Source organism: Nesoenas mayeri (genome assembly GCF_963082525.1).
Source record: "Nesoenas mayeri genome assembly, chromosome: 6".
Lineage (NCBI taxonomy): Eukaryota > Metazoa > Chordata > Aves > Columbiformes > Columbidae > Nesoenas > Nesoenas mayeri.
Window position 1 is genome coordinate 18,345,877 of NC_137545.1, and position 26,033 is coordinate 18,371,909.

General features: G+C 40.7%; 1 protein-coding gene across 1 annotated transcript in view; it reads right to left on the minus strand.

Annotated features, from left to right (window-relative positions):
* ITGAV (integrin subunit alpha V) overlaps nt 1–22,310 on the minus strand; it is a gene marked incomplete at both ends in the record, with an annotated part of 43,913 nt that extends 21,603 nt beyond the window's left edge. Inside the window, 6 exons of the mRNA XM_080346301.1 lie at nt 1,346–1,391; nt 2,997–3,058; nt 4,367–4,481; nt 4,988–5,079; nt 17,499–17,626; nt 22,150–22,310. Coding sequence (XP_080202427.1) covers nt 1,346–1,391; nt 2,997–3,058; nt 4,367–4,481; nt 4,988–5,079; nt 17,499–17,626; nt 22,150–22,310 — 604 coding nt within the window. The remainder of the gene's footprint in view (nt 1–1,345; nt 1,392–2,996; nt 3,059–4,366; nt 4,482–4,987; nt 5,080–17,498; nt 17,627–22,149) is intronic.
* Nucleotides 22,311–26,033: the final 3,723 nt, after the last annotated feature.

Here is a 26,033-nt window from a genome sequence, read left to right on the forward strand (position 1 = left end):
TTCAATAAGCAACAGGACTCATTTACAGAATGCTGTCTTCTAAAGCAACAACTGTTCCAACAATATTGACCAGAAAATAGCCAACAGCAGCACTAGATAGCATGCAAGTGAAAGTCTGGATCTCACTTGAGCAAGATTTATGCACAGTTAATCAAAAACACACAGAGTTCTCACTGACAATAGAAGCCACTCCTACACCTAAGCCAGGACTTAAACGGGACCACTCAGGTCAGATTGAGCACATGGTTATGGTACTGCAGAACTGAGTCACCATCCCTTGTCTCTATACCATGAGCACAGTATATGGCTGCGTTTTCTGTTCCCATGTCGCCAGCCACTAGGTGGTGACATCATCACATTCTTTTCTTGGCATTTAAATTAAATCTTAAATCACTAAAATTTTTTTTTCAGAAGAGCACTTCACATACATATTCATACATGTATGAAGTATGGGCAAAACTGCTCCTCTAGCATCCCAGAATGTGGAATAAAAAATTGGGGGTGAAAAATCTAGTTTTTAGAAGTCTACTATTGTCTTCCATTCAGAGTTCGGATATTTTTTTTTTTGGTCATAGTAAAAGAGATTAAGGTTGTTTCAGTAGAGGAGCTGTCACTTTTGCCAAAAAGCTATAAAATGAATATACAAACATTATATTATACTGTATCCATAGTTTGATTTCCATCATTCCGTTTTGTTCAGTTTAAAACATAGGACTGTCACAAACAGAGTTTGGCAGCTACTACTTGATTATAGAAGCATCATCTTTTGAACAGAGAGCTGTAACTAAACACTGAATGATCCTGCAAATACTAACTGAAGCCCATATTAGCAAAATATATAGGTAATGTTCAGTGTAAACAGTGCAATAAGCGGTAAAACATGCACCATGGCACAAACAGATCCATATGAACAAATGCCATACATCTTTGCCATGAAAGGAAAACGATGATTGTACTCTTTGCAGGGTGCATTTCCCATTGAAAATACATGCTTCATATGTGTGTCAGAAATCACAAAACATGTAGATTCTGAAGGAATAAGAAAAACATCCTAAAGGAAACATCCTGCTGGTGGAAACAAATTCCACATTTCTGGGAAAATGCCTTTAAAATGATCACAGAGTTATTTAAAAGACACATCTATACAACTGTTACTTCAGCTTCAATCTGCAGTTGCCTTAAATATTTAGGATATATTTTGAAGGATAAAGAAAAATTATTTCTGTTAGTTTTCTTACTGACAAAGACTTGCACAGTGGTTGGAGAAGTGTGGATACAAATGACTAAGAAGATAAAGAGACAAATCAAAGAGGTCAACTTCTCTGACTTAAATGATGTATCTCACCTTGCCAGTAAAAGCTTCCAGGTCCTCCAAGCAGCACTCTGTCTCCCTTGGAGAGGAAAAACAACACAAAACCAAAACACCACCACACACATTAAGCAGAGCTAAAGACAAGAAAACATGTCCTGTGTTTATGGGAAGTAATCCCATATATGAATGTGGCTGTAGCTTCACTGGCCCAAATACTTTTTAATTTTTGAATAAATGATTAATTTAAAATGCACCTTGTAAAATGTTAAAATAACAAACAATATGCCTTCGCAGTGACTTGCTTCTCTATCTCAACCATTTAAGATTCCTGGCAAAATTCTGCTTTTATTGTAATAGACCCTTCTAGCTACATAAATTTAAGACAACAGAAATACAATTAGGAGAAAACTTTCAAAACTGCTACAAGGCGATCATAACATGTTTTAAGTCAGGACACCAAACTAGTTTCATCTTCTGTCCCTGCCACTTTCTGCAAGTTATCTTTAGAAAAGTTTAATTCAGAAAAGCTGTGATGTAACTCCTCCACTCCATATCCCTTGGTACAACTGCAATTCACAAACCAGTTTATGAAACTTTAACCACATTAGCTGCCCCAGTGCTGGGAATCTGCTCTGTAAGTACCGAATTGGGCCATAGGCTTTGCTGCAAAATTAAGCCACTTATTGTGGTTTTAATCTTAAAAACTCTCACATTTACCACTCAGAAAAATGTAGGTCAGAGATTTGGAGATCTCTTTTACCCAGGCTTGTCCACTCAGCTGGGGTTTTGGATTAGAACTCAAGATTGGTTTTAGCTGGGGTAGAATTGGCACAGCAAGCCTGAGGGGTGCATGCAAAATAAATTAAACACAGCCCTACACTGCATTTTGCAAAGTTTCCTCTGGAGGAAAAACTAGAGTGTCCTCAGGCAAAGAGCGAGGGGATATGACCTGACCATAAAATGTAAAGAACCCAAAGAATTGCCACAACACAAATAGGACTTGTGTGGTGTTAACATGTCCAGACTATGCTAAACAATTTAACTGTACAATATAAAAAACCTGTAGTTCTTAGATTTGTGCACAGTTTTACTGTGCTTGGATTTTAAAAGTAATTGTGAATTAAAAAAAAACAAAACACAACAAAACAAAACAACTATAAAAGGCAGGGAGAACATAAAAGTAGAAGAAACGTAAGACAGATGGTAAAAAAAAGTCTGCTTCTCTTAGCTGACGAGAAAAACAAAATACACAAGAACATTCTTTACCAGTTCCCTTTAGCAGCAGGTTATTTTTCCTCAAGAAGTAACACTAGTTATGCCCATTCCCTTCAAAATAAGTCTCTCAAAAAGCCTCACTACTACAGTTTATTTCATTTGAGGCCCAGCTGCAGCACAGGTTTATGGCATGAGGCTGGAAAAGTGGATTATTTGTTTAGGACATGGTTCCTGCAAGAGATGAAAGTGTGCTGCTGTGAAGACATAGGAGAAACGAGTTTATGATACTGGAGTGGTTTTAAGTTATTTTTGTTTATTTATAAGTCTGTGTTTGTAGTTTTTTCCCCCAGGAATGGTAGTTTACATTATTTAGTTTTGTAATAGCTGTGCTTGTATGTGGTCTGTACCAGGGCTGTTGTTAACTTAGAACTGTCTGCTGACCCGTAGGAATTGAGAAAGAATCACATACCTTTGTAAAGTCAATACTAAATCCACCTTGACAAAATCCCTGTCCATCTGCATCGATAGTGGCTACAAAAAAGAATGGATAGAAAAGAGAAGGGAAAATAAAATAAATAGTATCAGTACTAGATGATATGATTCTGTGGATGCTTTCCAATGCATCTGTCTAAGTAACCTTGCACTCCTGAACTTGAACATTGGAATATTTTTTCCTACTAAATCAGTATTTTCTCTTTATCAACAACTCAGAACCAAACGCTGTAACAACTTAAGGGCTGGCCTAACATGCTTATAACATTAACATATGTTCTAGCCTAACACAGTAAAAGTAAACAGCAACTCCATCTGCCTTTCTATTTAACCTTCAAAAGTTTAGGAGAAAGAGATTTGCAATTTTTACTCAGGAAATAAGGTATCTGGAAAGTAAGGAGTAACTTTTTCTGTTAGTATGGAATAAAAATCTGAAAGGTACATAACCATAAGTTGTTTCAAGTATTGGCTTCAAACAAACAAACAAAAAAACCAAACCCATACCTGGCTGAAAATACCTCTACATACTAAGACTCACCCCAGCAGGAACTGTTATGGCCGAGTTAATCTTACAACTATACAGTTTCAGAGCAGAAATGTTGAGACCCTATTATATGGAAGCGTGACTACTTAACTAGCATGAATTAATTTAATATATGCTATTTAACTCCTTTTCTATTGGACCACACTGGATTTCATTCCTGCTGTTCACCAATAATTTTCAGGCAATTGAAATAAATCCTAGCTGGAACGTTCAACTTTTAGACTTTTATATTTAAAAAAAAAAAAGTTATAAGCATCTGAATAATCCACCAACTCAACTACATGACATGGTTTTGAAGTGTTTGGTAAATGAGACTCAACATTTTCAACAATCAATGTAATTGAAACAACGCATCAGTACATATGCATGCATACATTGATATCAGAAACTACTTGTGCAAAATCTTGTCTTCTAAAATGAGTTTTGTCTTTAAGTTACTGGAATAGTAATAAGGAAGCTCAAGAAAATTCTCGATTTGGTCTTTGAAAAAGCACCCAATACATATTTTTGCTGGAGTGATTACTACAGAAGTGACCCGTTCACAAATCAAAGTCCTCAGTTCCAATGGCACTTGGATCTCAGATTTCCCTCTGGCCTACAGCAGAGAAAGCAAGGTCTGTGCGCTCAGCATCAACGGGAGAAGAATTCAGATGTCTTGATCTAGCTTAGGCTTTTTTTTCTAATTGCTATGAGATTATACATGGAGGGGGGAAACACCTGTAAAACATCCTGCTTCAAATGTACACAAGGTATAACACAAGAGAAAGTCCCAACAGAAAAGCAACAAAGGACTCTACACTTACTGGACCTGCACGGTGCGTATTCCACAGATTTGGATCCGACCCGCAGGTAACAAGTTCCCACAGGCTCTCGCTCTTGTTTGGTTTCAGTTCTCCAGTGGTACAGTGGGGCACAGGCCTGAGGGAGAAAACAGGGCAGTGAGAACACAAACTCCTCCTCAAAATGCTGGAGGATATAGAATAATATAATGGAATTCCCATTTTCTACAGAACACTAACCAAAACCAATTTTGGCAGATGTACCATGTGTTATTAGAGAAGATTTATACTATGAGTGCTGGGACAGAAGTACCACAAGTTCGTATTTTCAGAAACAGCCTATTTATCTCAGATGTTTTAGAAATAATAATTTACTAAAGCAACAGCTGTAAAAGAGTTCATCAAGAATTTATAATACATTCTAACTTCATGGAAAATAATTCTACTACTTTCATCAAGACCAGATAAAAAAGCTACAACCTTTGTTTATAAAGAGTAGAAAAAGGCTAGCCAATAAATTCCCAAAGAGACAAGCCATATTGATTAGTAGGACTTTGTTTAAATCCTGAGTTTTTTGGGTCTTTTCACATTTTTTCCACTACAGTATCCCAGTACTGAGGCACTTCAAGGGCATCAAATACCTACCAGAATTTTATCATTTTTGGATCTCACAGAGGCTCCAAACCACTGATGAGACTTGAATTCCAGTGGATCATCAGGAGCAAAATCTCTGTTGCCTAAAAAAAAAAATGAAAACGCAGCATAATTTCACAGGAAGCTCTACATTAAAAATAACAACAATAAAAAAGCTAAGTCATTGGTTTGAATGCATATAGAAAAAAGCAGAAAACAGTAGCATTTGAAGATATCACCCTTTCATGGACATACACTTCAAAAAGGATTTATTATTATTATTATTCACTTATATATCTAGGGCCAGCCTTCTTACATAGGAAGCATTTGTACAGTCCTGATTTCTTGTAAGAGTGCCAAGTTCATAGTGTCTTTGACAGCGCCCCCCGTAAATACCTCATGCTTGAGATATTTGCCTTTCAAGTCAGATTACAGCACCGCTCAAGAATCAGTGCCAAAGTCAAGTTAGGCCTAATGCTTCTAGAAGAAATATTGCCCTGATTAAATTGTGCAAGTTTTGCCTTTGGCTGGAATCGGGACAGAAATCCTTCCACTGTTCTCCCAAGTGTTAACATCTCTATTCTGAATGCCACAGCAGTGTCCAGAGCACAGCAACTAGCATGCTTAAAGCTACAAGTAAAGGGAAAGGATATTCAATAATGAAAATGTCAGAGAGTTTTCCATACAGAAAAGGAAGTTAAATAATGGATAATTTGCACTGGTGTCTGTATATCGACTGTTCAGTGATGGAGGCTGGTAAAAGCAACTTAATGAGTGGTATTTGTGCAAGTATAAATGTTAAAAGTCTTTACATCACGTAATGTTTCTTATCTACTTCCAGTGGAACAATGGAAACTCGGCCAGCCTAATCAGAAAATGGATGTAGCAGTCCCAAAAACATCTCTTTTAAGAAAAGTCACCTAAATCGCTGGTTTACCGGGCAGTGAGTTCAGCAGCCACACATCACTTCCACAGACTGCAGGGGAAATTCCCAGACCCAGCCCGCTATGAATCACAGACCTGTGACCACTTGAATCAAAACTTCCTTGCATGTCTTACACCTTGTAAAGAATGTTTTGTCTGAGAGACTGTGTTACTGCCACTAGGAAAATCCCATGAAAAGGACAACAAAAGTGATTCTAATCTGCAGTCAACCAAAACAAGCAAGTATCTGGACTACTTTTGCCCTTAGGTTAAAACTCTGTAGAAATCAATGCCAAGTGCATAGCATCACAGAGAACTACTGTGGTTTCCCCAGTTTCATGAAAGATAATTAAAAAAAATCCATTTCCTTCTGTCACCCCCTCCTCCACTTTCTTATTGAACAGGTGCTAAAGACATGGAGGGCCTGATGATGGGCACATCTGCACAGATTTATGTACACTTGAACGTTTATACTGTTACCCTTGCACAGACAGAAACACAGTTTGGAAACCTGTATGTCACCTCCTCATAGTACAGAAAACCAAAACCAGATCAAGATGTTTTCCAAACAGGGAATTGTCTTGAGCACACTTCCAAAATCCCTGTTTTATCATCTTCTTTTTGCTCAAAGGACGCAGTTGCACGACGGGGTTAGTTTCAGATAAAGCTGACACCAAAAAGGGTAGCAACTCCCATATGCTCATGTCCATGTGTTCATGCTGCCAGCCCCTGTCTTGGCACTACTGCCTTTTGGTCACATAGTCACAACAAGAACCACCTAAGAATGAAACCTACTAAAAAGAAAATATTCAACAGGATGAGGGACCAACCCAGCTGAATTCAGGGGAAGCAGTGCTAACCTGCCGGGGCAAAGACAGGAACATATGGCTGGGAACTAGATTCTTTTTGGCAGCACCGGGAACTTAAAATTGGTTTATTCTGCTTCTAACCACACCCAAGGTTACACAGCCTAGAAAGACAGATTTGGCTTCTACCCTCTATTTGTCCAACTACTCTTGAATACAAAGAAATCTCTCAGCTTTACTTGCCAAACAAAGCTTTAAACAATTTAAAGTTGGGAATAGTTACAGCATGGCACTTTACACCTTTCTCTGCTGTTGGATACTTTACAATGTTCTATATCTACGACTAATACAAAAGGTTAGTGTAGCGGTTTTATAGTGTAAAGCAGAATCCTGTTGTGCTAGGTACCATAAAGATATCCAGGATGTAATCTTCTCAATTAGGTTTAAAACAATAGGCAACAAGTAGAAGGAAGGTCTTGTTGCAATAGCAGATAAACAGCTGTTTGGCATTATCAGCAATCTGAGTTTATCACAGATGGTGAGGAAATCAGTTCCTTCAAATTTCAGTTGAAGGCATCACCTGAGACAACATGAAGAAAACAAAAAAAAAGCAAGCCAGCTTACTGGTCAGCAGTGCCATCTACCCACAGCCTATGCTGATTGCACTGGAGAGCAGGGGAACCAGCAGTTTAAGCAGCACATGCTGCCAGAAGAGCAGCTACAAAACCACCTCTCTTCCTCAGTCTTCAGGACACAAAGATTTTTTTAACACAGTACTGAAAAAAGCCCTGATTCAGCTTTAAATTGAGGATAATATTGGAAACATCTCTTCAATTTTATTTTAATTGGTAAACATCTAGGCTTTGAGATATAGTCAGAAGCTGGCATATAAAAAACCCAAAATCTCCAACTCAGAAAGCAAATGAACACCACCCCAAGTTGATTATGTTCCAAATGTCATGACTTCAGAAGCCAGCATCATAATTTCTGAAGGCCTAAATAACAAGTTCGGAATTCTTATACACAAAATAATCTCCCACCACATAGTAAAATATGTTCCATTAGGCAATTTTGCTAAATAAATTTTATTTATTTATAATACAGTACTATCGCAAGAATATTTTACCAACATCTGAGTTAGCCAAATTGCCTAATATCAGTGCAGATGCACATAACAGAAACCAACATCTGCTAGGAGGCTAAAATGCCTTACGTTGAGTTTATCCTGTACTCAAAGCTTCATTAGGTTCTCTAAAACTAAGGGGGAACTTGGGAGGAGGAGGGTGATGTTCAGATCAAGTATAAGGTACATACATTGGAAACATGGACTTTTCAAGTAAAAACCTGCAAACATTAAATACAGGTCAAATCTGATCACAACTCTCTATTAAAGAAATTTAATTAATTACTTAATAATTTAATTAATTATTAAAGTAACCTTTATTTACCACCTCTATTCAAAATTCTCCCCAGGAAAACACTGTGTTAATAGATTATGAGCCTTTCCCTCAGGTCCAGAAGAAAAACTTAGTTTATGAGGAAATCTGGAAAACACCATGGCATCAAAAATCCCCTTGCTTTAAATGAGGAACCATTTGTGTTTCTGTTCCTGACTGTGGAAAACAAAGACACTTAAATGTGAGCCCTCACTGAAGCAAATCAGAGTTAAGTAAGTTGTTTTAGCTGCACTGTGAAGTAGATTTGTCACGGGAAGATACAGGACTGACTTCAGCATTTCTGGTTTTTATTATAAAGACCTTGATTTTATTATTATTTTATCATTTTATAACTTCCCAGTCGTAGTTATAAAAATTAAATTAAAAAAACACCACACACCAACAAAAAAAGGCACTTTCCCCCACTTCCCTCATGCCTTTTAAAAACAGCACCTACACTAAATGAAGCAAACTGTAATATGGGCAGGATTTAAACATACTGGGGTTTATAAATTCAGACCAACACTTCAATGTACTATAGTGAGCCTTAATACTGTAACAGTTCTTATAGCCACTGCTGTTTTTCTTGTATTGCTAGATAATTTTCCATTTACAGTATCTCAATAGCACCTTAGGAACATTTTAAAACCAATTATGCACATTTTAAACAGGCATTTGAACAAATATATATATATGCAATACAAACTATGTTCCAACCAGATTTGTTCAAGAAAACATCCAGAGTTTTTACCAATACTATTTGTCAGGCTAAAAAGCAGCCGCTACAAGGACTTCTACTTGATGGGTCATTAATTTCAGCATCATGTCATTTGACCATAGGGTATTATTTCGTATCTGTAAAGGCAGCTCATGCCGCAGATTTTCCTTTGCTCCTTCTCATTTTAGCAGACATCACATGATGATTTTACTTAATTCTCATGAGGGAAACAGGCTGACAGGCCAAGTCAACAGTGCTTTGCCCCACAAAGTACTTCCCAGGTGGGGTGATGGGGTTGTCAAGGCAGGAGAATCACCCTAAAAATCCACTACATAGGTGTGTTGTTGTTGCTGCTGGACCAGTGGAACAGAGTCACTTTACTGCGCTACAAAGGATTTAAATGTATAAATGGAAACTAACGTGGAGTGATGCTGAGTAGAAAAAGTGCAGAAAAGGTGAAAAAAAACCCCAACAGTCTAAACCATCTTCCAAATAATAATGAAAAGATCAAAAGTTCTTTCAGTGATGAATTTCTTTTGGCTGCCAGCTTTGGATAGTTGGCACCTTCTTTTTCCAATGCAAATGTTACCGGTTAGAGAAACAGCAGTGTTACTACAAAATGATTGCAGTTGAGTAAGTGGATGGAGTTGTAACACGTAGCCTGCTTGCACGGTAATGAGAAATCGGAACTAAAACATCTGCCCCGGCTCTGAGTGCCAGACTGTGCTGAGATAATCATGAGTCAAGAGGCAGTGACCTGAGGAAGCCTGGTTCAGTATCATACTGCAAATACTTCAGAAGCTGTAAAATTTAAATAGTGTCTCAATTCACAGAATTTCCATTAAAATAAACCTTTTTGTAAAGATGCCAATCCAAAGTAAATGATGTTGCCCCTTCTAGGCAAAGGGAAACTTTATGCAGCCAGCCAAAAGAAAAACAAACTTATAAAATATACAAAAGCTGTGTTTTCGTAACATGAGAACTTGGGGTGGTACAAAGCTGGCTATCTTCCATCCAAAATTTCAGTGACTTCAACCTTCATTAATGGAGCAAGCACCAGCTTATCTCTTCTTGAAACTCCTCAGGCCGTGCAGCAGCTGATGCTTTAGCAACCTCGGTTCAGCCACAGTTTTGCTACATAGAACTTCCACTACTCCCCTCCCCTCTCCTGAGGTAAGAACCCTCCTTCATTCCCTGGGGGAGTGTGCTGGAACAAAAGCACCTTTTTCCCTTTACTTAAGTAAGACATTTTATTTTTTTCCAACTAGTCATGCAATTGAGATCCAGCTACACGCACGCAGAGCCAACAGTATTCATGCAGGAATCTACCTAATCACAAAGGCATGAGCATTTTTCCACTGTCAGCTACAACAACTTGCGGAGGAGGTTTGATTCATTTGCCTCCCTCTTTCGCATTCAGAGCAGCACCCAGAGCCCAATGCAGGCTTCAGTTAAACCAGCATACATGATAAGGATAACAACCAAACTTCAATGGGACTGAGGTAATGCTAGATCTAGTGAGATAAAAATCAATGCACTTTACTACAAATGAATGAATGGTCTTCACAAGATTTATTGCTTTGGTGTTGACTAAATCAATAGCCTTTGACATTGAAATCCCCATACAGATTGCACCCTAATACCAATAAAAAACAAAGAGCTAAAAATAAAACAGTACTTCATTAAAGCATGCTACTTTCACAAAATACTGCCCTATCCCAAATTTCCTTATCCACCTCCTTCTTTTGTAACTGGAAAAGATGGAGTGATGAACAACTGACTTGTCTGCACATATGATAAAAATCTCCCAAAGGCAAATATAAGCTCATGACACCCTCCCCAGTCACAACTTCCCACCACCAGCAGATCTTGCACTGTGCGATGCTACAGCACGAAGCTGCGAGAGGCAGCTAAAATACCCACTTCAAACTAAATAGGTCACAGATAGATAAAGCTGTGCCAAACTGGTGGTTTAGGCTTCCAAACAAAGACTCCTATTGTCTAGAATCACCCACTTGGGGATAGAGGGAAAAAAATACAACAACACACACAACAACAAAAACCAAAAGCCACCACAACACACAAAAAAGGAAACATAGGGAGGAATCAGGAAAGGTTTTATAAGTATTTTCCAGTTCAAAAGCTTCTTTCTCCTCTTTTAGTACAGATCAAAACAACTGGTCTTAAAATAATTTTATCCAACATTAAGAACACACCATTTTCTCTAAAATTACTCTAGTGTGTCAAAACAAATGGGTAAGGGCAAGAAGAGGGAGAGTACAACTGTCAGTGATAAAACTTTATGCAGCCAGAGGCTACACTGAATTATTTTTCCAAAGCAATAAACTCACAGCACATTTGAGATGCTCTTAGTTTTTAGTATTCAACACTTCCTCTAAGTTTCCTTTCTGTAAGTTTTCAGATCTGATATAGAGCAGAAAAGCAGTCGGGAAAGCTTTCACCAAGAGAGAATGACAATTGAGCAGCGCGTGGAGCTGTTACACTACGTGTCTCGGAAGAGCAAAACAACCCATTGTCTGAGCAAGCAGATCTTTCTGTGCTAAAAATGAAATGTGCTTGAGAAATCTGCAGTTCATTAGCATAGAAGTTCAAAGTTGGTTTATGAGCATATTTTCCTTCGTAACAGTTTGTAGAGCTGTCTGCATTTCATCAGATTATTCTAGATTCTCGGTACTGCGCTTTTTGGTGCTGATATAGAGTTGTGCTTCAAGCATCCTGTACAGAAGCAGGTACATTTCTCAGTGGAAGTTTTCATTAAAATAATGGCAGGTTTTTGTAAGAGAAACTTCATAATCACAAATCCACTTTGTTACATTTTTATGAAGAGCCATGGGAGCACAAAGAAATGCTATTTCCACCAGCCCACTTCCCACTATTCTTGACTGATGAAGAGTTAGGACTCCAAACATGAACAGTAAAATAATATGAATAATTATGAAGATTGTTTCCTTTTGGGAAATAAGCACATAGGAAACTCATTTGGTTTACATTAATTTGCTACATATTGCCAACATGTGTACAGTCTGATTAACTCCAACTGGTTACATGGGTCTCTGAAGAATTTTTTGTTTGTCAGAATGAAAATTCCATGATCCTGCTCCCTAAAATTCCATGGCTAAGTAATAGAGGTATTTATCTAGATGTCAGACAATTAGCTAAGTGTATTTACCCTGCTATTCCATGTATGCCAAACCATAAAATACATCAAAACATAAAGATGACTTGTTGATTTTCCTAAAAAGCCCATTTGACTACCCCTCTGATCGCTGGTTTTGTTATCTGGCTCAATGAGCTTCTGATCTTCCTCTTGCACAGAAAAAACATGTTTAATTATATACACAAAAAAATGGACAGCTATACAAAATAAATATAACTCACAGAAAAACCATTAACTCTTCAATAATATTTTCCCTGAGCAGGATTATGGAAATCCTTTCAGTAATACGTGGTACCAACTGTTCAAGCTTTGCTGTGACAGTGCGTGAGGGCTTGTGGAAGGGGAGGGAGAATAGATGTGTCTTTAAAACAAATAGGTTTGGACCTCTGGCTCAAAACTGATCCAAAACAGAAAATGGACTGCTATATTAAGTGCATTCCTTTTACAGTTTACCCACAAGAAATATGTTTTCCCTGGAAAAAGCTGCTAAGCAGCTGCCAGATAAAGCCAAGTTAAGACACAGTTAAGCTTTCTAAGAGAGGAGCCACCTCTCCAGCCTTGTCGAGAGAACAGTGCTGGGGCTCGGCAAGCTGCAGGAGCAGGTTTTCCACCATTCGCTTTCCCAGGTTCTTTCTTTTTTTAGAAGATTCAGAACCTTCCTCTATTGCTGTGCATTAAAACAAAAACTAAAATAAATTTCTGGTCACAAAATTATGCAGTGTAAAGAAGGGTTAAGAATGAAGACAAATATTTACCCACCATGACCTATTACTTGTAGTTTTTGGTAATTTTAATGTGAAATGTAAAACACCTTGCAAAGGAAATGATCTACTGATAATATTTATGCTTAAGACAGGTCTGAAGAATATGCTATCTTGAGAATGTAAACTTTCCTCTGGTGCTTGCCCTGAAAAAAATACAGCCTCCTATACGTTCTGAAAGTTAACTGAGACAGACAGAAAAAATCCCAAGTATTTTACATTAAAAAAAACCCCAAACTGAAATTGTGGTAATGCTGTGGCAGTTGTAGTAAGCAGGCAAGATACAGAAGAACACAAATACCAGGAACTTCAGTTTTGTGACAGCAGCACATTTAGCTACTGAATTAACAAGGTAAACAGGAATAAGGCAAGAAAAAAGTTCATTGCTTACACAGCACTTTTTAATCAGACCTATTCCTATTTAGATTCGCATGATAACCTGTTGAAGTAACAGATATGAGCACTGCTTCATATTTCAGTTCTGCAACAAGATCAGCAAGAGCATATCAGGAAACTCACTGTGGCGGTTGGCTCCTTTTAAACTTTTATGTGCTTCTAACAGCAAAAAACCAGCCTGAAATGCAAGCCTAACAATACTTGAAAGCCTTAAAAAAAGAAAAAGAAAATACTTTCTGGCCATGTACACACAAGCACATGCAGCACAGCTATATGCACCCCTGAATTTGAGGGCATTTTCTACCACCGCACATGTTTGTTATGCAATTTTCACATAGTCGTAACTACGTTAAATCAAAGCCAACTGATGTCAGTGCTAAAATGCTCAGCAGCCCCACAGCGAAGCATCTTTACATTTGGGAAGTGTTAATGTGCGATATAAACATTTTGCCTTCCAAAGCCACTATGTATACCAGAACATCAAAACCAATCAGTATAATATGCATGGAAACACACATATATATATATATACACAGAACATTCTCTCGTGTATTTTCACATGAGTGTAACCATTGTGCTGGGAGACCCCTCCTTCCCCTTCACAAGTATATTGCTGTTGTAAACAAGAAAATATGCTGTGTAGGAACAGTGAAATATTTTTTTTTTCTGGTCAGCAGTTTAAAAACTGTAATACATGTTTTAATAAGGCATTTTTTAATGTAGGGAGGGCGTGAAAGAGAGGGAAATATACATATTTTCAGCATGAGATCTATGCGGGTTCCATGAATGGGCTCCTCCTGCCCAGCTCCCTTCCTTCAAGAACTGAGTTGTCATGCACAGGAAGGAAGAAACAAAGCAGTAAATTTGGTGCTACCAGGAACCACCAGCTTAATGACTTATCACTTTCCTCCAGAGTCACTGGGGTGAGGGTAAATATAAGTAACAAGCAATGCTGGAATAAGGTAAGGGCTTGAACAACTCCTCCTCCAAATATGAACATAAAGCAGCTAGGACCTTCTCTCCTGCGCTACACAACAGTTGTTGCATTTGTCTCGTGTCAATGACCACACTTCTGTGCCGACACGATATTTAAGCCAAAAGCAAGCATTAGAAAATAAAACTCAATTCTGTGCCATCAGTGCAGCCTTTGTATGGGTGGAGAAGAGAAAAGGACACACAGAACTGGAGGAAAACTTAACTAAAAACAAGGAACATTTAATAAGAAAAAATAATAATAATAATAGGGAGAGTAAAAAAACCATTGCTTGGTGGAGCTCTGTAAAACCCTATTCATTTTTGTGATACAACCACAAGGTGAGTGGACAAACACAACCTCACACGGTCAGAAAAAGCCTTGCTCTTTCTTCTATTCCCCTGCTACATTCACAGACGCTGTGAGCAAGACGTAGCGGCTTGGCCTGGTCCAGGATCTTTGCTATTTGGCACAGGGAAGCAGGAGGATGAACTGTGACATGCCTTCTAGTAATTGTCGTTTTGCAACTCCACACATGGAGTTTGGCATCAACACGGAAACAGAAAAAAGCCACAACTACAAATGTTCGTGTTATTTTCACAGGTCAGGTTTCTCGCTAGCTGCACATAAGTAGAAAAGAACTCCAAAGAAATTAATCTAACTAATTATGCAGAACTTGTGCTGCTTTTTCCATTAACAAAACCGCTAAATAATAATCTTGGAGGGAGGAGAGTTTTTACTTGTATTTCAGGGCTAAACAATAGCTCTGGAGTTACAAACACTGAAGTACTGTTGGATGAACCTCTTGCAGGGGTTGTGTAAAGCCATCTACAAGAAACACCTTCACGTCAGCACCACAAATCAGTGGTCAAATCATCTGCTTCCTATTTCCTGCACAGTGAATCACAGGTCTGCCCTAAACCTGCCACCTTACGAGGCAGAGGCAGGCAGGACTGGGGCTTTACACTGTGCTGGCAGTAAGACATTGTCATCGTAACGTAGGGAATCAACCATTGTATTATGCACAAAGAAAAAGACGTTTTATTTTCTCTCAGTGCATTTATTATTTTATTACGCTGAAATACAATGCCCCTTTTCACTCAGGGAATAATCAACAAATGCATTATTTCCCAATTCATTGCCACAAAGCTGGAACGAGTTAAAATGTGCCCAAAAGAAATCCTTCTTAAGCCCTTATAACCTGCTATTTTTACTGTTAAATTTCAAGCAATTAACATGCCCACTACAAGCAAAACACTGTTTGCCCAGTAGCATATACCTTATGCACAGACACATAGCAAAGCAGCATGGCCTCTGTATCTATTTACTCTGCCCGGCACATGAAAAAGCCTATTGCAAATGTTCACAGTCTGAACAGATAAATGCCCTGTAATTCCCATTGAAAGGTGCATCTAGAACATACTCAGGTGGATCATCTTTCCCTACCAGAAGATTTTGGCTGTTACATTAGGGGTGATTATTAATTAGGGGTATCTAGAGTCTTTCTTTAATACAACCAACCAAAACCCACATTTGTATCGTAGTAAGCGATAAGCCCCAAGAAAAAAAAAAGAAAATTAAAAACAACTTTTGCAGACAAAATGTCACACTTTGCAGCTTACTAAAGATCTCAAGTAATCTGGTAGGGGGGTACCTGAAGAGTGAAGAAGTAAAGAGACTGATAATGACTTGGGTTTTGTGAGCACCACTACATACCATTATTTTAATTTTTTTTTTTGCAAAAGAATGGTTAACAAAATAGTTTTCAGAAAAAATATACAGGGATTTCAGCAGTCTGAATACCTTGACAATGGAATTGGAAGAAGAGCTTCTCCACTGTATCACGCGTGATTTACAAAGGCTGCAAAAACCTAACTGCCTTTACGCTGCCAAGTCAAAATACCAGCAGAGGCAAGAACCAATTCTCACCAAGTGGACCTTAAAAGCACAGGTGCTTTCTCTGCCCTACCATATGGGTCTTGCTAATCCACTCCCATGACACAGAAATGCTTTTCCACTGGCCTGAAACATGCTGTGGAAAAGAGGATTCAGCACTGAATGGCTGAAGCAGAAAAGCACACGCAGTGTGTTCTCACATGAGCTGCCACAGCCTGTGCTCATCACTCTGTGCACCAGAGCATGAAGAGGGAGAGAAATGTTCAATGCCAGCGCTGTTACTGCTCAGCTTTAGCATACTTCAGAAATGGGCAAGTAATGCCTCTGACCTCAGGCACCTGGAGTGCCGCTACCCTGCTTCCCCAAAAATAAGACAGGGTCTTATATTAATTTTTGCTCCAAAAGATGCATTAGGGCTTATTTTCAGGGGATGTCTTATTTTTCCATGAACAATCTACACTTATTCTTGAGGAAAAAACCTAACATTTATTCAAATATGGTCATGTCATCCCATTCTGGAACATCACCATACCTCTCCAAAGCCTGAATTCCACCGTGAATTTCTTGTGACTCTATTTCCTTTTTCCACGTACCACAACACCAGCAGGACTGCCCAGTCTGTGCGGGAGAGCCCAGCGCTCACCGACCTTATTGCTTTGGGTCTCATGGGGTCTGTCGAGTGCAACTGTTTTGGAGGTGTCAGCTGTTCATGGTGAAGGGTCCATCTGTCCTGCTGCATCCTACTGCCAATTAATTTTACTTTTTTACATGTATAGCTGCCTGGACACTATTCAAATTGACTTTTTTAATGAACTGTGACATTTTTGGAGTAGGGCCTATATTTCAAGCATCCTCAAAAATCCTGAAAAATAATGCTAAGGCTTATTTTTGGGGTAGGTCTTATTTTCGGGGAAAAAGGGTATTACAAATACCATGAAGCTATGTCTGAAAAGAAAAATAGGTTTTTTCCCCACAGTTTGAAGATTTTACTCTCAGCTTCAGACTGAACTTTTGAATATTACTACATACATTACACCTTTGCTGATATTAAAAAGTATCACTCCTCACATGCCATGTTTTAATAGGCAATAAGCCTATCCTTATTGGGCATTAGGTTGCTAAATGTTTTAGCATTGCTGAGAAGTACAGAGGAAAAATATAAATGGGTTAAAACAGAAGAGGAAACATGTGTGCTCACTCAGGCTTTCAACACATAGCGAGGACAACAGAATTCTCAAAGAGAGGAGATGAAAAAAACCCAGAAAAACAAAAAACCAAAACCCACACCCACAAGCCTTGAATTGTTGCCAGTCCAGAAGCGGCTGCCCTCACACTGACCGTCAAACACCCCCCGCGAATCTCCATCTTTCTGCGCCCCCACACCAGGATCAGCGCAGAGACGCCCCATCTCCCCGCACAGAGAACAACGCGCTACCTGTGGAGTCAAATATGATCGGCTGGCAATTTCTGTCGGAATTCCAGTTACATTTGAGCACCTGGCCTCCTTCTATGATGTTCTGCTGGGTGGTGTTGGCTTTTGGAGCTCCCACGAGAAGAGATATCCTGCAGTAAAAAGAAGAAATAAAACAAGGCACAGATGTTGTTACTTTATGGCATCTGAAGAGTTAATAAAGCAAAACCCTTGCCCATTCAAATCTAAACGTGACTAGAACTACACAGAGCTTCAGATAAATTAATATTAGGTTTTGGGTTCTTCTTTTCTGAAAGTAAAAAAAAAAAAATAATAATACCAAAAAGAAGATAAAATTATGCTGTCCTACTTAAAATTATGTTTTAAAGGACATAAACAACTTTTATGTTTTTTTCTCCTTTCAAAAATATGTACGTATGCAGTGGAACAGGAAATCATGTACTTCTGTAATTTGAGCAAGTCATCAACTGGCATAATTTCTGGTTAATTTTGTACATAAGGGTAATTCAAGGAAATCAGACAAAAATGGAAACAATATATAAAGAAAATACTGCTTCTGAGCTCAGAAGGTACTAAGTGGTGAGTCAGCCTAGTATTAGCAAATGCTCTTTTAAAAGTAATCTCCAAGTACCCAAGTGACCATCAACCACAGGTTTTTACATTAACGAATCCTCAGTGATATTCATTACACAGTAATAATTTTCTTATTAAGATCTGTTGTGCTTTCATAAATCTCTGCTTATATGTACATGTCAAGTGCACTCTAAGCAGGAGTTGCCACAAGATTATGCCTGTGCAGGTGGTAAAATTGAGAAGTTGCAAAAGAAGAAACAGACTGAATAAAGCACCAGAGCAGGCAAGGTTCTTAGCGTCTGCCAACAATGTTACTAATGTCTTCTCCTTACTCCAGCACCTCTGAGACACACTTGACTCATCAGCACTTTCCTGAGGAAGTCAATTTGAAATCTAGACAAAGACGTACAAAAGGCATAAAACTAAATGCTTCTTTTCATCAGAATCTGCTCTGTTGTTTCAATGTAGATGGTTTAAGAGAGAACATCGCTTGCAAGAGCAAGTCGCACCATCCCCTATCGGGCATTATGGTTAGTTTTGGAATTGTGTTAGCTGAACAAGCTGCAAAACTGGTTGGAGAGAATGCCCACAAGTAGGCAGATCCAGACTTATCGAACTTGTTCTGCTCTTCACAGTCACCTTCCAGACTTCACTTCTGTACAAAGCTAACTTTGTATTTCTTCATATGTAAATACCAGGCGTAAATACGTAGCACCTCAAAGCTCAAGGCATAAAAACCAGCACAGGCTACCAGTTTCCAACTTGTTTGAATTTGCAGAACCTTAAAATCTTCCTGATGAGGACCCCGATAGAAAACCTAGGCTAGATGGCAGTCCATTTGTTACCCTTAGTTGCCATTCATAGACTCCCTAGATTCCAAGAGCAAGAATTTGAAATGCTTTAATCAACTTAAAATATTCTCTCTGGGCATAACAGAAATGCTTAAAAGTAAACATCATAATGCCAAGTATGGAAACACATTAATTATTATAATTACAATCTATTAAACAAGTGGTAGCTTGCCTCCCACTTTACACTTGTATGACTAGCTTCTTGAGAAGCCTCCCAAATTAAACGTTCTAAAAAAATAAATCATTCTAATAATATATTTTAAATATTTCTCAAGATAATCTTTGTGATGAAGTTTATTAACCAGATTACCAATAAAAGCATCATTGTGGGACTCCACAAAGGTTTAGTCACCTCTTTTCCCAAGAGAGGGAAAAAAAAAAGCGCATTTTTATCACCACAGAGCAGATTTCTGTCATGGGTCTTATAACAATACCATGAATTACCTAAAAGCAAAGAGGTCTCTAGTCTACCTACTTTGGGCGAGGGGGAACGGAGGGAAACCTGCTCTTTCCATGGAACAGGCCAGCAATGCTTTGATCCTGCCTGTCTCCTACCTGACGCCACCGTGTGTCCCAGCACAGCGCTGTGGACACGAGTGGGAGAGCATTGACACCCTCAGCAGCTCCACCTACACAGGTGCTGTCCTTTCAGCAGCCACCACTTGCCAGTGCTTTGCTGTGGGCCAGTAAAGAGAAACCGGTATTTCCATGTGCTTGTGCACTGGAAAGCCAGACTATCAAATGCCATTCTTTTGTGGGGGAGAAACCTTCTTCCTTTTAATAAAGTTATTATATGTTCAATCACTTAGTATTACAGTTAAGCCCTCTGTGAAGCACCACATAACAATACAAGACTACCAATGACTCCTGGAATAGGTCTTTCACACTGGACTTCTAAATATGCTTTATTTTGGTATCCAGCAGGTCAAAATAGACTATGAAACAGCAGCCTGAGCATTCCAGAACTAATAACACTCCTTTGTTGTCAGGCTAGCCAATCCAAATAGCTTTAGCTCAAGTAAATTTACTTAATCTCTCATACTCATGTTAAGGAGATAAATAAAAACTCACCAAAGCAACAACAGAGGTGTAAGAAACAAGTGACACACACGACACTCAATAGAAACCACATAACAAGGCTCATTTTACTGAACATCTTTTGCTAATCATGCTGCAAAACAGTTCACTCGGTTTTCAACCCAATATTTAACTGCAGACATCGCTGAGCTTGCTGTTCATCGCAACCTGACTGGATGATCCCTGTGGGTCACTTCAAACTCGGGACATTCAATGATTCTACCTTTCTCTCCCCTCCAAGAGCTCGAGGGAACCCGCAGGCATTCCAGTCTGGGGGAGTGTGCGTTGGTCCTTCCTCAATGATGGGGAAAACACAGGCCTGTGTCTGAAGGACACTGCATACCAGTATTTCTGGCTATTTCAGGGAGCAAAAGATCAGTATCCGGAGGCATAAATTCAAAATTTAAACCATTAGAACCTGCTTCTGTAAGCGTAAAAGTTGTCTAACTTGCTTTGTTTCGATTATGAGCTTAAATTTAAAACAAAGCTCAGTAATGGGGTTTAGCTTAGCAGATACAGACTAACTACTAGGCACACCTTAAAATTGAAAAAAATCCTTTAAAAATATGAAAGAGTCTTCCATGTTGTCTGAAAACCACTAGTGTTTTAAGGTTTTTTGTGTTTTGGTTTTTTAAGAAAAAAAAAAAATCAAGACAATACTCTTTTATTTTCCAGCCATGCACTTTGAGGTCAATAGTTATTACAAAAATAATGGAAAGGTTCCAAATAGTGATTTCAGTGAGAGCTGGGTCACATAATCCCTTATCAGAAAGCAAGGAAGTTCACTACATGCATTTACCAGTCTCCTGATAACTCTGCAGCCATACATGCTGACTTAAAAATAAAGGGAGGGACATAACTAGAAGCTTTTTTCTTTTAGTACTGAGACTTACAGGATTAAGATAGCTGAAAGATGTTGCAACACGTGCAAGTTAAGACAGGACGACTTCTAATATTTGTAGGCAATAAAGAAATGCAAACAAGGCTAGCTAATGTGCTGCAAAAGAACTTGCTCAATAGCTAGAAAATTTGTTTATAAAGTTTTAGGAGCTAGAGATTGTGAGAGAGAAAAAAATCCCCTCAGCATGACAGAAGGCAGCAGCTTTCCCAGCTTTACAGCCCTTTCATAGGATGGGAGAGGAAAAAAGTGGCAAAAGCTGGATCTTAATGTAGCCCACGCTTGAGAAAGACAGGCTAATTCATTATGGCAAGACCAGGACTTTGAAGTTAGCAACACGACTATTCAGAAGTCTGAAATACACCAGCTACTGCTCATTGCCTAATTTTTGCTTAACGTGAAAGAAGGTATTCGGGAAGCACATGTGGAGGGCATTTACATGGAACTTTATTTTCTCTGGACTCCTCAGCAGCTTTGTGACCCGCACAGACAGAGCACAACCCAGAGCACTTCTGCACAGAGGACTCAGGAAAGGAACAGCAGAACTGCTGAAATTCCACGGGACAAAGCATCAGGTGGAAAACGTAACGAAGCAAAATACCATACCTTCAGCTTTCTACACTGTATTTACTGCCACCATTATTTGCATAAACTGCAGACTGATAAGGCTATTCAGAAAATCCAAAGTTATGTTAAGAGAGCAGACCGACCGCACGAAACCAAGATGTGCTTCCCAGTAAACGAGCATCAGCAGCCAGAGCCACCCTAGGAGAGTGAGGAGATGCAGCCGAGCCCGTGTTCCCGGCGTGGCTCGGTCCCTTCGGCACCGCCCGGCCACCGCGGGGTCCCGCTCGGAGACCCGCCCGTGCTGCGGGCCGCCCACCGCGGCGCCGCTCGCTTCCATCTCCGCGCCCCCCACCCGGGCCTGAGCAAGCTCCCCCGTCCAGTAATCTCTGCGGCGAGCGCCGCCCTGCCGCCAGCTCTGCCCCCGGATCGCACAGTGAACCAGGGGCAGCAGCTCGGCTGCTGACACCAGGGGCTCCTCCCGGCCCCGGCATCGCCCTCCTCGTCCGCATCCTCCTCCGGGCTGGCCGGGCTCTCGCACCTCGCCGGGACAACGCCAGACTCGACCACGGCCCCGCCAGCACCGCGCCACAAGCGGAGCGGAGCGGAGCGCGGAGCCGCCAGGACGGGCCCCCCGGCCCGGGGAGCGGCAGCCCCGGCAGGCGCCGGCCGCCCGGGACGGGGCACTTACGAGGATGGGTCGGGAGCGAAGAAGTCCACGGCGAAGCCGAAGTAGCTGCCCTTGGGGCCCGAGTAGACGGCCGGGCGCTCCACGTCCAGGTTGAAGGCGCTGCCCGGGGCCAGCGCGCCGCCCAGCAGCAGCAGCAGCAGCAGCAGCCACAGCCGCGCCATGGCCCGACCCGCAGCTCTGCCCGCGGAGGCGCCCGGCCCCGCGGCAGCGGGAAGGGGGCGGAGGGGCCGCACGTTTCCCGCGGCGGGGCGGGGAGCGGAATCACTTCCTCCCGCCCTGCGCCCAGTTCCCTTTTCTCCTCGGGACAGGGGCGGCAGGAAGGAGAAGCGGCATCATGTGGTGCCGGAGGCGGGCCCTGCTCCGCACCGGCCCGGGCTGCCGCGCCGCTCCCCGCCCGCCTCTCCCTCCCGCCGGGGCGGAGGGCACGGCCCGGCCCGGCCCACGGCTGCGAGAGGCCCTCCCCGCTCCGGGCGGCTGCAGCCGGCCACTTCCAGCTGCGGGGAAGGTACTTGCCCCGTGATCTCCTTCTGGTGTAGGCAACCGAGCCCTTAAAGCTGGTTACTGCTGGACTCGAAGGCTTGAAAAGGGCAAGTGCTATTGAGAAGTACCGAAAAAAAAAAAAGAGGGGGACACATCCCTCTCATAAAGTCTTTCTTGGTAAGACTTTCCTCAGTAAAGCCCTTCTTACGAAGTCTTGGAGACAATCTGTTGCAGGAAAACTGTTAATACAAGGAAAGAGTGAAGTAGGTGCCGGCATGGACCCACCTGTGGAGGAAAACAACGAGTTTCAAACAAACAGGATATTAGATGGTGTAATTTAAAATGGCAGGGTCGCAGCAGAGCCCAGCAGCACCTCCGCCAGCGGCGGGCGCAGGGCTGGCGCTGGAAAACCTCCCTCATGGGGATCCCGGCTGCCGTTTCACCACCACACCTGGGGCAGAAGTGTCCCGTGTCCAGCTTGAACCTCTTCACGCACAGCTTCTGGCCATTGGATCAGCTGTCACTGCCAAGGTTCTAGCACTGTCATCGTGGGAGCTCAGGCAGCTCTAGGCTGTTACCAAATCCCTCGCAGCCTACAGCAAAGCTCAGCATCTGCTTAGCAGATCAGTGTTTCAGGAAAAATAAAACATGCTGGAACACCAAAAGTGGAATTAATTCATATTAATTCATAAAACCCAATACTGTTACCACATAATCAGTTTAATGCTATTGCCGCCAAAAGTCTTAACTTTCAGCTCTGCTTTCTCATGTGAGCATGATAGAAAGTAAAAGGAACATAAAATGATGTTTCATACCCTGAAGACAAGTTAAAAATATTCCATATGTATTTACTGAGGGACATAAGTGAAGAATTCTAGTGCAACAGCAGCTGCAACGAGGTTGAAAAGTCCTGCCTTGGAGGTATTGTTAAGGCATGGCTTGTTTAATTAAAGAGTAGAAACTACATCAGTTGGAGCGTCTGTCTAAAATGCTGGTATAACTCCCCCTAAACTTCTGAACGGGCTGTGGGAACCACAGCTGCAGTTCTGAACTTACAGTCTACAAGAGAAATCTGTTAAATCTACTGTAAGTGAACTTCTGCATGCTCAGGTGCATCAGGTAGAGCTAACAAAATGCAGGGCAGGCAACATTAGAAGCCAGTTACTGAGAATGTTTCCAATAGAAAGCAATCATCATCATGGCAGAAAATAAGTACAAATAATCAGGTACAACTTGCTCAAGACAGTCAGAAGCATTATGTCTGTAAAAGAACTGCTAATTAACCTACTGAACACGGCATGATTTCATAATCATTTGGCATTCCAAAAGTTTTGATGTAATTGGCTTAATTCAATGCAGACAAATTAGTGTAGTAAAACTTTGACCCAGGTTCATTTAACATTGTCTTCTTTTAATGAATTAGTCTTTGAAGAACCCAAGGACCTTTAAAAAAAAAAAGCTTTCTTCATTGCCAACAAATGAATCATATCTCAGAATTAGTATCAGTTTCCTGTTTTCGAGTGCAAATTTACAGTCACTGTTGTTTGTTTTGTTGGGGTTTTTTTCTGTAATGTCCAATCAGCTTACATTTACTGATACCATGGAATTTAGGCTTACAAGAAATGTGTGATGTATAAAGGATCCCAAGGTGAAGGACTGAACATTGATATTGGGTGATCATTTCAATTTCTCACTAAACGAATAGAGAAAGTTGCTTTAAATACAGTCAGGATTTATATTAACATGTAAGGTAAATTTAGTAGTCTTGAAACAAAAAAAACCCCACAAAACAATAGAGTAGCATAAAGAAGCTGAGTAATAGCAACCTTTTAAAAGCTGGATGTAAAATATGAAAGCAATATTGTACACCAGGGATTCTTGACAAACCTACTGCTACTTACCTGCTGTTACAATTTTTAAAAATTTCGCTTGGAAGAATTACCAATACGAGGGAAAAAAGCGAGCAACGACAGACAGGGTGACAGGGCTTCACAATAAATTGTTTTCATTGAAAAGAGGTTTTGAGTTAAGAGTTTTCCATTTAAAAATGTGATAGGTCTGAACTCTCTCCTCCTCCCACCTAAGAATACAGGCGTTGCCTTGATTCTTGCACAACTCTGCGGCACTGGTGCTCCACTGTAAGCAGTGAATAATACATATTATTCATGTACATACTTATGCTTTTAAAAAATATTTTAAATGTAGGTTTTCCAGACATCCTGGGGTCTATAAAGGAAGAACTCCCCAAACAATTCAATTTATTCATTCTCACAATTCCCTGTGTGTAGCATTCCAGCTTGACACCCAGCAGCACAAACGTGAGCAGTTTGTTCAAGTAAACCCATGGCAGAGCCAGAAAGAAGAACCAAGTCGTCCTGTGTTCCAGTCACTTGTTCTTCCTACCAAGTGATAATAATAATAATTCCTTAAGGGAGCCAACTCAAAAATTCTCATTCTATCAAGAATCGGAGAGTTCCTATACCTAGACTTGATGTTTGTTGCTAGTTTTCCTAGCTTTGCTGCCTCTTCATAGGTCAAAAAACCAAAACAACAAAAAGTCATCAATAAGATTAACTTTTATTGTTATTTACTGACTACTCCCTCACAGTTGTTGGACTACAGACCTGATCAAAGCAAAACTGCAGATGGGGTAGTAGGTACTCAAATTCTAGCAAACAGGCAATAAAATAAAACAAAAAAGTGGTTTATGTGTACTTTGATCAGAAAGGCAGTAGTTTAGAGAGAAAGAGGATTTATTTTTTCTACCTGATTTCATAGCTTCACTACATTACACAAACAGCATAGGATAAGTTATTTTTTAAGATATTACCAAATGACAAAATTTGGCTGCCGTGCAGCACTACTGCTTGTTGTCAGCGAATTGCTGAAAGACAGGCCAGAGGAACAACTCGCACTTTACACAGAGCCAGGGGTTACTCATCCCTGGGGAAATAGTTTTTGCGAAGCACTTCCTGTCCCCAAGCAGATAATGGCTTTTTAACCAGCTGTTCCTGTATCTCCTTTCTGCCGTCACCCGAGCCACGGAAGGTGCAGCAGGCTGTGGTTCTGCTGACTCAGCGCCCTGCTCCGCTCCCGCCGCTGAGTCACGCAGCGGAAGCGGCGGCAGCAGCGCTGTCTGGCTCCCTTCAAACGCCACCGGAGGCGCTGGGCGCAGACAGCGTGCGAGCTCAGCCACAGCGCCCTATATGGTGTTTAATACACCCCCAGCCTCCACGTGGGAAAAATCCGAAGCGCACAGGCTGGGGATTGTCCGTCTAACCCCAGCCAAGCTTACTGTAAATGAACCAAAACATTTTGTGTTGCGGAAGAGACCGAGTGACTTCATTGCTTGCACTGAGCTGCTGTGACTGACAGAACCACGGACGAAGGAATCAAAGCCTAAA